The sequence below is a fragment of the Gymnoscopelus braueri genome (assembly GCF_963280865.1).
Source record: "Gymnoscopelus braueri genome assembly, chromosome: 13".
In the NCBI taxonomy this organism is placed as follows: domain Eukaryota; kingdom Metazoa; phylum Chordata; class Actinopteri; order Myctophiformes; family Myctophidae; genus Gymnoscopelus; species Gymnoscopelus braueri.
Window position 1 is genome coordinate 27,547,502 of NC_137615.1, and position 12,213 is coordinate 27,559,714.

At 42.0% G+C, this 12,213-nt stretch overlaps 1 protein-coding gene across 2 annotated transcripts in view; it reads right to left on the reverse strand.

The window, feature by feature from the left end:
• Positions 1-12,213, reverse strand: part of smurf1 (SMAD specific E3 ubiquitin protein ligase 1) — a 29,772-nt gene that overhangs the window by 3,596 nt on the left and 13,963 nt on the right. For both annotated transcript variants that reach the window (XM_080447233.1, XM_080447232.1), the window contains exons 2-14: positions 11,929-11,967; positions 11,085-11,193; positions 9,394-9,527; positions 7,953-8,018; positions 7,435-7,510; positions 6,242-6,453; positions 5,853-5,937; positions 3,506-3,652; positions 3,119-3,335; positions 2,384-2,487; positions 1,691-1,805; positions 1,347-1,525; positions 790-927 (exon numbers count right to left, since the gene is read on the reverse strand). In XM_080447233.1, coding sequence (XP_080303359.1) covers positions 790-927; positions 1,347-1,525; positions 1,691-1,805; positions 2,384-2,487; positions 3,119-3,335; positions 3,506-3,652; positions 5,853-5,937; positions 6,242-6,453; positions 7,435-7,510; positions 7,953-8,018; positions 9,394-9,527; positions 11,085-11,193; positions 11,929-11,967 — 1,621 coding nt within the window. The remainder of the gene's footprint in view (positions 1-789; positions 928-1,346; positions 1,526-1,690; positions 1,806-2,383; positions 2,488-3,118; positions 3,336-3,505; positions 3,653-5,852; positions 5,938-6,241; positions 6,454-7,434; positions 7,511-7,952; positions 8,019-9,393; positions 9,528-11,084; positions 11,194-11,928; positions 11,968-12,213) is intronic.

Genomic DNA, 12,213 nt, shown 5'->3' on the forward strand with positions numbered 1-12,213 from the left:
TTAAACGTGGGAAATTTGTCTTTATTTCCCTATATTTAGGACAACATTAAACCACTAGTATAAAGTAGCACACATTTAGGCTTCAGTTCCCAGTGTGACAACATTAATCCACCAGTATAAAAGGAGTATAAGGGTCAGAGCCAGTGAGCCAGTGTGCATCAATGTTCTTGTGATCACACAAATAATAGTCCCAACGGTGTGTTTCAAGACAGACACTGGGCACTATCTTGCGCGTCGCCTTAGCCCTTATCCCTAAAATGTATTAAGTTACCATATTTTACTATTTTGAAAAACATTTTTAAATAGTTCAACTAGCCGATCTACGTCGACATATTGTGAGCTTGTATATCAGCCGATTTGAACCATTTACAAATATCTTTCAAAATAGCAAAAAAAAATGAAAAAAAGATTTCGGGATAAGGGGTAAGGCAGCAGCGCAGCACGCAAGATAGGGCCCAGTGTCTTTTTCTTCAATTGAAACTAGTCTTAGAGCATAATTACTCAATGAAGACCACTGCATTATTAAAAAATATATATATATAATAACAAAAACATAGGATATGAACTTGCACTCAACAGCCCCCTCTGCTGGGGCCCTTTGAGATGGTAATACATGGCAGGTCCAGTAATCAGGACAAGATTCCAGGTAAATATTCATATTAGGATTTAAGAGGATACAATAACAGAAATGTTTTACATAACTGGAAATGGGATTAAAAATCTGTAACAATAATAATAATAATGAAAGTTTTATTTATTCCCTGCTGTTTTATTATTTTGCAATGTTACCTGACATATTCTTTTTTGTTTTCCTCAGTGACTGGGATGTTGCGTCCATTGGGTTTGAGTTCGTGCTGTAGGAACTTGCCAAAGGCGCTGTGTTCCACACAAAATGTGTGGTCTAGCACTGATGTGATGTCATTCTCTCTGTAAACACACACACACAGAATGCAGGAGATGAGAGACTGTGCCACACTGGCACAGAAGGCACATTTCCTATCATAATGACGACGTTCTTTCAAACAACTACAGTGCCATAAAGGCACAATAAAACCAACTTTTAGTACAAAAATATAGGAACTGGGTGTAGTCCTTACAGGTGTGCACTAGTTAGAAGAAATTTGTATATGTATTGTATTTGAGAGTGCTTGTAATGACTTGTCTTTGTACAAGTAAAGTATATGTGTAAATTGTACATATTTCTAATTGTATATTAGAATTATGTCATCTATAAATGTGTGTGTGCATGACACATGCACAAGTGCAATAGTCATTCTCGGTGTTGTGCTTGTCTGTGTGGTCTGTCATTTAAGTGCATGTATTTGTGTGCGTGTGCGAGTTCTCACAGGATCCAGACGAGGCTCTTGTGCAGTTCGGGGTCAGTGGTCTCCAGGTCGTTGAGTGTGATGGGTTTCCCAAGCAGCTGTTTATAGAAGGGCAGCGTGAAGCTACCGTTGATGTAGTGACCATGAAACACGGCGAGACCCATCACACGACCCACAAAGTGAAAATACGACAGGTGGTCCTAAAAAACAGCCAGAGATAGATTTAATTGTAGAACTTACTAGTACAAAGTAGAGTATCCTAATAAGGGTTTATCACGATGAACACTTCTTAAAACATATTTCTAGTGTGTGTGTGTGTGTGTGTGTGTGTGTGTGTGTGTGTGTGTGTGTGTATTTGTACTCACAGGGTTAATGGAGGAGTCAGGGTTGATCTGTAGTGTGTAGATGTTGTCAGTGGAATACTGGAACAGGCCATAGTAGGGGTTCAACATCTCATGACACAGCAGGTACAGCCATTCCCTAACGACAACCAGGGTGGAGAGTTGAAGCTTAATTTATATTCTATAGTCGTATGACAGTGTCACCTGGTGTTGCTCATCAGCAAACGGCACCATCATACAACAGGGCATTTATTTAATGTCATACAAAATGCAGTAAGACACAGATAGTATTGGATAAACACAATATAGCCCCCCCTAAAGTTTCTGCCCGAATAGTGCCCAATCCCTGTTATATTATTGTACTTAGTATTTAACAAAGAAAATAGACTTCACCGTAACACACAGATACTTTTTTATAATAATGTTTCCTACTCTGCAGAAAACCAGTGTACAGTAATTCTGACAGAGGTACGGTTCATAGTTAATACATAATATTAGCCAGGTGCCAACAGCATCAAATTTAACAAGGCAGACTTGTCTGCGAGTCCCCTAGCTAGCAGCAGGGACAGACACATGGGTTCACAACTGGTCATTTATTTATAACTATGATTTTTGCAATGTTGGCGAGGTGTGGAAACACATCTGTTCCAATAGAATCTTTTTTGAAGAAATACATGAAAGGCCAGTGCTGTGAAGAGAGGTGTTCAGGGTGACTACCTGGCCACGCCACCGTAGTCCAAACCCTCCTCTCCTCTGAATTTCACCATCAGACGTTTCTTCAGGTCTTTTGGCCGCATCTTCATGATCTGACGATATGACTCCTAAATGCAGACAGGTCAACGCGCACACACACACACACACACACACACACACACACACAATGTAACAATGTATAAACACATAACATTCCAGAACCAGGCAGCAGGAAAAACACAGATCAAGACAATCGAAGAAAGAGAGAGCGAGAAAGACAAACAGAAAGAGATAGCGACAGAGAGACAGACGCATGCATTAGAGAAATAATATTTACTATCACAGATTCTAAATGAAAGTTTCTATGTAGTATGCATGGTTATGGCCGCTGCTATAAGCAGGCAGTCGCTGTAGACAGCTGTGTGCCAAGACAAGTGTATGACTCAGGGTCAGTATTGTTCTTTCTCTGTGTGAGTGTACAAGGAAGTACCCCGTGTTCCTGAATTATTCAACCACAGTGTGACTGCAAATCTGTTTGTTTGTGTGTGTGTGTATGAGTGTAGGTGCACAGGCACACGTGCATGCATGCACTGCTGTATGAGGCAGACGAAATCAGGAGTGTCTTTATTATTTGGATCGTATGTATATACACGTTTGTTTTGTGAGTCAAGCGCCTGAAGGGTGTGTGTGCCCACAAGCATTTGTGCATGCATGTGCGTAATCCTGGGTCGGACTTTCTTCTTTGAGTGCGTGTTGTACCTCAAAGATCTCCTCCCGGGACACCTCAATGCGACAGTGTCCTGCCTGGGGCTGCTGCAGGGACAGCTCATGGCGTAGCAGCTTCAGCTTGTGGACCAGGTCTCTCTCGTAGCGCACCGCCATCTCCCCCTCGCCTCCTACTACCCCGCCTCCGCCCTCCTCACCCCCCACCTCCATCTGAGGAGCCTGGGAGGACTCCTTTGCCTGGGAGTGTTGGCTGGAAAAGTAGGATGGAGGGAGAGGAGGGTGGAAAAAGGAGGGAAATAGGGAGGAAGCGAGAAGAGACGAAAGAGGGCGAGAGGTGGACATGAGAAATAAAAGTAGAACACACAGGATCTGCTAGTATATTTACAGTAACTGTGTGTGTGTGTGTGTGTGTGTGTGTACCTGATGATGGTGTGTAGGCGGGGATCTGTAAACTGCGTGGTTCGGTTGTTGTGGTCCACAAAGTAGATGCGACCAGAAACTGTGCTTCGGACCTCCCAGCCGACCGGCAATGGACCCAACTCCTCACAGCTTACACTGGTCAGGTCCCTAAAACAATCACAACCCGGCAAAAATGCAACATACTTTCGTAAGCCGTGAGATAATAGTAGCAACTGGCAAGGCACTTGGAGCAACCTGGAGCTCAGCAGAGCACAGCAAATCAACCTGGAGCTCAGCAGAGCACATCAAATCATGGTTGTATGGTGTGATGTGGCTTTTTGAATAATTTTGCTGGCCTGGTACTTTTCATTTACACATTTTATTTATTTTTCATTTCTTTTTATTTACAGGGACAGTACACCATCATCAAAAGTAATCACCGTAAATGTGCCAGTGTTAGTCAATCGTAGTCCCTGCATGGATGTATGATTAGTATTAAAACTCCACACAGAAAGGTGCCAGTCTGGGCTCAAACTCTGTCCTGTGCCAGCTTAACTCTCTCCATGAGTCGTGAACCTACATACTATGTGTTCCTTACCCCTCATACAGAGACAGGCCCCCGAGGCCCACAGAAAGCATAAGAGAATGTCCTGTATGTCAAATTAACCAGAACAGAAAACAGCAAAATAATGTATCTCTTCCCTCTAAACCTTTATTTCTGCGTAACCAGTGGGATGACTGCTGCTAATGTACCATGCTGCAAGTATGCTACTTTACTTGTTCTTGGAAATGTTAACGGACTTTATAAATAATGGGGAAATAAGGTCATGTATCGTTTTGTTTTGTCTTTTCCAAATGGGGAATCTTTTGTATGTGGAAATAATATCTAGGAACTGGAACATCTGTGTCAGCAGCAAACAGTCTCATGATCAGGTCCCCCGCTTGTGTCATTGTAGACAACTTGGGAAACAGACCTGGGATCAGTGCACTGTAAAGTGGAATCAATTCAGCAATAGGGCTTTTGTTAAGAATCAAGAACTGGAAATATTTTTGCTCTACACACGATACAACAAAGGAGCACCTTGAACCTACAGCCCTAAACGGTCTCGCTTTCTTACAGTCTGTCTGCCCTACACTATCTCCCTTTCTTACAGTCTGTCTGCCCTACACTATCTCCCTTTCTTACAGTCTGTCTGCAATACACTGTCTCCCTCTTAGACTTCCTACTGTATGTCTGTCTGAATGAATAGAAATACATTACTTCTAGAAATGGAATGGAAATGTTCAACAAAGGGGTGAATTATAGACTACTAGATGTATACATTTTTATGGAGTGGCTGAAGGCCAAGCCATCTGGAACAGGGGTTGTCTGTACAGTAAGTACTGTCTCTATGTACAGTATGTCTGTGCCCTCAAAAGCAGACCAATGTACCGCTATGGGCATGACATCATAAACCAGAGCCACCTCCGGCCATGAACAAACCAGATAATGTGTGAATGCATGTAAAAACGTTTTTGTCACTGAATCCCTTAGTTATACCAACATAGTTCTTGTGAAGCACTTTTGTGTATAAAGATCACTATTTCCATTTGGCCATAGGTCAACGTCACCATACTAGTCGACATTCACACAAGCAGCCAGTCTGTACAGTATGGCTTCGTCAATGAACTCTGCATTGTGATTTCTACAGCCGCATTAGCTAAAGTTTTGACAAGATTGGATTTTGTCCGGGTAGCTCAGTCCGCTTGCCTTTCGACCACAAGGTCATGGGTTCGATCTCGGGCACGCCAACTCAGTGTGTATGACTAAGGTAAGTACTGGGGAGCTGATGGAAGGTGCTGCGCTCCGCCTCAGCAGTCCATCTCCCAGAGGTCTAGTGCAGTGTGAAACAAGGATAGACTCCCGCTCTCTGGCTGATACCGACAATAAGCCTCTCCAACCTACTTACTTACTTACTTAAAGATGGACCACACTGTAATTAGACTCTTGTTTAGAAAAAGGCTGCCTCAGGTGTCTGGCAGTCTTGTGTTCAAAAGTGTTCCTGGCTGTATACCATTTGTCTCCTAGCATAACAACAAAACCACACAGTACTCAAGTTGAGGCACCACGACTAGCTCCATCCCTCTCTCTGGGTGATCTGCTTAAGAGCTTAATGTGATTTGTCTTTTGGTGTGGAAACAACATAGAAACCCTGTTTTAACAGCACAGTAGTGAGGCAAAACACAGCTCTAGGAGTGAGTTTACAGATTTCTTTAACGAGTCATTAAGACCAACTCTAATGTTTCAGATATTTCAACAACTTTAAACTAGTGGGGTTGAAAGAGCAGTGTTGGGGGACAAGTAACGTTGGGTGGTGTGCAACCTTACCGTGGTATCCGAGGGTCGTGCCAGGTGCTGACTCCTGTCTGCGTGTGGAGGAAGTACACCTGGCCCTGCACGGTGGTTCGTTGTTCTGCGCACACACAAACACACACACACACACAAACCCATTAACCACTAACCTCAACTTTATGCTGATTGCGAAAATATGTTTTAGGTATGTTCAGACTTCGCTCAGGTCAACACAAACATTTTCAGCCATTGGCATCAACAGAGACACCAATGAAAGCTAGATGGGAGAAAATGTTCCATCTTGAAGTACTTCTTTGTATAATAATCTCTGTTGATGAGTGTCATCCCATTGTTCTTAGATAAACACAGAGTCACTGAGAATGACTAGATGCATTATGATCCAGACTAAATACGAGCTCTCTCACCATATCCCTCAGGCAGGTCAGGTGACTGGTGCCCATGCGGTCTGTTCTGAGGGGTGTGGCCATGGTTTCGCGAGTCCTGGCCTCTGATTCGTTGCGTCTGAAGGCGGCTCTCCTGACCGGGTGAGTCGAGGCGGCAGTTCCCACCCCCTGCCGCGCCGGTGGTGTCTGAGTAAGGCAGTGGCTCCTCGCTGAAACAGCCCTCAAACACGGGCCTGGACACACACACACAGCAAATAAGTCTTGTTTTTCCCATCTTGTTTTCTTTGAGTCATTACAGTCACATGATGGGTCAACTGCTTTTTATTTTGTCCTTAGGATCATAGAGACGCAAGAGGATCAGGAGGATAAGCCCTGCTGTGACCGACCTATAACACTACAACATTATGATTATTATTCTCTACCACAGCCTTCCTCAGCTATGGATCAGCAGCCACAAGTGATCTGGTGCGCCTACACACTGAAACAAGTAAGCCTTGCAGACACATGTGGCCCATAGGGCAGGAGCCTATCTCCTGTTTCTGTAACGTGGAGTGGCTTGATGTACATCCACCTGCCATGACGCTAGTATGTAACAATCCAACCCTTGATGCTGAGTGCCAAGTAGAGAGGCATTCTTTGGTATGACCTGGCCGGGGAATGAGGCACCTGTTGCTTTTTGATGATTGGTGGTCACAGACTCCGCGCTCTGGGTCTCAGACGCTGTAAGCGAGCTATTCTGCCCACAGCTGCCGACCACAGCGCTCCTCAGAGCGGACAGAGGTGTGTGCAGATGTACGATTTTAGGTTTAAAACGGCGATAACGCCCAAACGGTGGGTCGTACTGGGAAGGGGGACAGCTCGTTGGATCCGGGCTGGCGAGGCGCATCCAACGGCTCGGCTCCGCTGCCGGCCTGGGTGCGAAATACAGTCTTCCGCAGATATATATATATATATTTGGAAAACTCAACAGGTCAACTTATTTCAGCGCTCCAATAACTTGTTAACAATTTATGTTCGGATTTTTAAATTGGGCTAATATTTGATATACCTGTCCTGTACAGCAATCAAGGTATTGAGTGCTTGCAGAATAGATTATAGTAAATGCCTGAAGATAATTATTCTATATCAATCTGCATTGATAGTGCCCTAAATACCACTGCAGAACTCGAACAGCCCCCTGCAGTCCACCATGGGACCCCCACTGCAGAACTCACCCTTCATTCTCTAACAGTCCCCTGCAGTCCACCACAGGACCCCCACTGCCAATGCGGTCTCGCGTCTGTAAGCTCACTGGAACACACAAGTCAAACAAATAAAGAGGATACCATGGATGGAGTGAATGTAACTTTGCACTTTGTACAGGAGAGAGAGAGAGAGAGGGGGAGAGAGAAACAGAGAGAGAGAAAGACAGAGAGAGCATGTGTGAGAGAGAAAACAAGCATCTCTGTATTTGGACAAAGTTTCAGCCCAAGCCACCTGTCCATTGACCTCCAGTGTAAAGTTCAACATTTTGAATATTAAAAAGCAATCTTTGATATTAAGCAGTTGTATTTGACATATTGCGTGTATATGTGCCGCAAAAACCGGGAGGAGTTCTGCGGCAAACTTTTGTGGATATACAGTATGCTACATAATAAAACCAGATACGTCTGTCTGTCTGTGTGAACCTTCAGAACATGAGTGAGCGAGCGAGCAAGCAATCACATGGGTGTGTGCGTGCATCCAGTCTTACCTACGATCTGTCCCCGTACTGCATCGCTGTCTGAGGGGTTCAGCTTACACAGGTCCAGTCGCTGGTCTGCAGGGAGACAGGAGGGCATGTAAACCAGTGTAGGAATTTCATATCTGGGCGCATTTTATATCCCATTTGGGATGCAGCGGAGGATGTTATGTCATTAGTGGATACATTTATGCTCCATTAAGGAATGCATGCCATTTTACCAGGAGTCACGCGGCGCCTGAAAGCATTGTTTAAACAGTCTCGGCAATGACAATATGTTAAACAAAAAGTTATTTCAGCAGAAAATATTGTGGTAAATCACCCCTGTGCTCTGAAAATTATTTGTTTACATGCCATTTGGTAATGTAATTTTGGATATATAATTAATTAATATATATATATATATATATATATATATATATATATATATATATATATATATATATATATATATATATATATATATATATATATATATATAATATATATCCTAAATAGCTGCATATTATGCAGCTATTTAATGGTCGTAAGTCGATTGTTATGTACAATGAATGCTTCTGGAAAAACCCAATAAACAAAGTCAACTTCCCTCTGACCTGAGCAGGCTTTTGAGATTTTAGGAAGCGTTTCTTCCCTTTGACATATCTATCTATCTATCTCTATCTCTATTTATATATCTACACACACACACACACACACACACACACACACACACACATATATATATATATACACACACACACAAGTAAGACGCGCGAACGCGGTAAGCGAACGCAAAAAAAGAAAAAAAAGAATGAAAAAAAATATTTCAAAAAAAGTAACCAATAAATTTTTTTTTTTTTTTTTGAAAAAAAATCTGCGTTAAAAGGAGCATCTTAGAAAAATACAAATTCACAAAAAAAAAACTTGGAATGTTTTTGAACAATTCAACAAAGTGTTTGAAGTGCCTGTTTCACCCACTTCCGGGGGGCGGAGCCAAAATCCGAGCCCGATGTATTTGTTCGTAGACCCCCACTTAGGGGGGGTAGAAAAAGTTTGGGAGCGATTCGGGCACTTTTCATTTAACATGGGGTTTCAATGGGGAGTTTTTAGGAGCCTTCTCCGGGGCGTGGCTTCCGGGGGAAGGGGCGGGCTTAAACGCAACCTTGACAGGTGTGTTCAGTTTTCAAAGACCTTTCATTTGATGTATGGTACGTCTAAATTGGACATTTACTTATCTCAGAGGAGCTGCACACAGGCAGTGCACACAGAGACACAGACGGAGACACAACCCAAGCAGGGTTACATAGTAAGCTCCACTTGGTCGGAGGCGCGGCTTCGCCGCGCCTCCTCCCGCGTTCGCAATTAGATATATTTTTTTCTCTTTTTCTGATTAACAATGAAAACCAGGCTGAGTGATCTCAAAACAAAGCGGGAGAAAGAGAGAGAGAGAGAGAGAGAGAGAGAGACCTACATCCTGTGTCCTTTAGCCTGCTGATGGCATTGGAGAGCAGTCGTATGCAGCCCAGGAAGCCTGCACCCTGTCGTTTATGGATCTTCTTATGGTTCCATACGCTGATGGTGATGGAGTCAGTCTTCCCAATGTATCTGGATAAAAATACACATCCTTTCATCAGCATCTGTTTGGTGACTCAGATTGAAACATTATTGATATTATGCTAATGCTATAGAAGATTAATTAATTATTACACATGGAAATAATTAACAGTCTAGCTCACCCTAGACTACTTCTTAAAAGAAAACATGCTAGACACCAATATGTGAAAAACATGCTTGACATTAATGTGTGAACTAAGTGTTGTCTACTTAATTTATTCATTACATTTTAAGTGGTTGTTCAAAGGCACCAAGCAATGAAGATGAACATAGTTCTCTCATTCATTAGTTGAGGCACAAAGTGACTATTGTAATAAGGCTTTGCGCGTGCGTGCGTGCGTGCGTGTCACTATCTGCAACGACAACACTGTAGCATCAAAACACAACACTAGAGCATTAAACGTCATATTAGATCTCTAAATCTATATCTGACATATGGTGCAAGCTGGTGTTCAAAGGTCAAGGTCGGCAATGTCTAGGGTGCCTTATATATTGCTTGTTACACTCCTGAAATGTACTATACAGTTGGGACGGAGCAGTCAGTAAGTCATTCCCATTCCCTCTTTAATAATAGCCCCAGCTTGGAATTGTGGCCTTGTTTTAAAGCAGGCCAGGTAACAATTTCACATTTTCAGCAATCAGGTGAAGCAGATAAGAATCTAATAAGGGGTCCAAGGACCAAAGCCAGTTTCAGGCATTATCCCAGCAAACCATGAATGATCATGCAAGAGAAAGGTGTTAATGATAGAAACATAGGACAGCAGCTTAGAAAAGGTGTAGAAGGAAGTTTTTCTAATAAAGACAAGACCCAGAGAAATACTCGTGGGAAGCAGTTGGCAAAATGACAGCCATTTTAATGCAGAGAAAACGGGCTACACTGGTAAAATGGGGTTATGTTGTCCCCCAGGCAGGGACAGTTTGAGGTTGAAGAATATATATATATATATATATATATATATATATATATATATATATATATATATATATATATATATACACATACACACACACACATATATATATACATATATACGGTGTATATATATATATATATATATATATATATATATATATATATATATATATATATACACATACACACACACACACACACATATATATACACACACACACACAATTACCATGTTGTATTGCTGTATCTAACTTTAAGTGATGTCATTATATTCATGGTCCAAAAATGTTTATTCAATATGTCCCAAAATCATCCTGTTAGTCCAGCTAATATTGGGATATGGAATATGGGAAGCAAGAGACTAGTCATACAATATGTATTTATTCAATTGATTGTCCATGCATTGTTTAAAGATATGCATTTTTCTTTATTTATATATTTTATTAGAATAAATATCTATGGTACTGGAGAAGTCAATACTGACAACGGTAATTGAAGTTATCTAAGTCAGAGACAGCCCATAGTGAAGTAAAATAGGCTACGTGGAAATGCGCATATGATGTTACCAGTATATTAGTAATTAGTATGAGTTTATCATTTGGTGGGGAAATCTCCCCACACGGCAACCTACTCACAGGTCGTAATGCTGGTTCCATTTGGGGTCCAGTGTGCTCTTGACTGTGTCTGTGGAGTGGCATTGGCCTGATCCGTCCACCACCACCTTAGCAAATGGGTCAGGCAGGCCTACAGAGACAGACACACACACACACACACTTTAAATGTACTACTTAAGTTCCAAAATCCCTTAATTCACAATGCCTGTTTGGCTAACAACAGTACCCATTGTTAGAGTACTTAATGAAACAATTAGCGGAGTACTTGGAGGCCAGTCTATGTCGTCGGTACTATGATAACTTAAGCGTGCTCCACATATGGCATAAAGCGTGCTCCACATATGGCATAAAAGGGACACAGACAGTCAGACAGATACAAAGATCTCCATATGGGCATAAAAGGAACTCGGAGAGACAGAAATATACAGAAGACCGTCCTCGAGTTATGTGAATTAAGACAGACACACACACACACCTTATAGATAAACGTCACTTACAATAAATAAATATGCCATTGAAAAATGATATCAATAATAACTTGAAAAAGTTACATAGTATGACTTTAAGGATATCTAGCATGTAGACTGGACATGGATCATCCCCTTGGATGAGCCTAGAATCCTCAAACAGAAAGTCTGTTAGAGTGCTACGCTGCCAAATACAAGGGCTATCAGTTTATAAACACACAAAAACGCCCATATGTTCGGGTGTAATGGCAGACATTTGGCCACAAACTGAGACATCGTTTTATGTATAAAGCCCTCTACCCTCATAGGTGATATTACACTCTAGTCTCTAGTCTAGACACAACAATAATTCAAAGTGATGTAAATAAAAGGGAATGAAAGGTGAACAAATTACTTACGAAAGAAGTCTTTCTTTGCGAGGTTCTTGGAACATAATACTGAAAGAGAACAGAGAGAGAAGTCAAGAAACAGCAGAGCTCCCGTCTCACGAAACGGAAGAAACAAAAAAGAAAAAAGTTTACAAATTACATTTGATACGAGTTGGGGATAAAGAGACTGTGTGTGTGGCTGTGCGCAAATGTAAAACAAATTCTTCCATGTGTAGGCTGTGGCATATTTATGCTGCCATACAGAGAAAGTTTGCCAGTGTGGGTTGAATGCCAGTGAGGATAATGTATGATGGC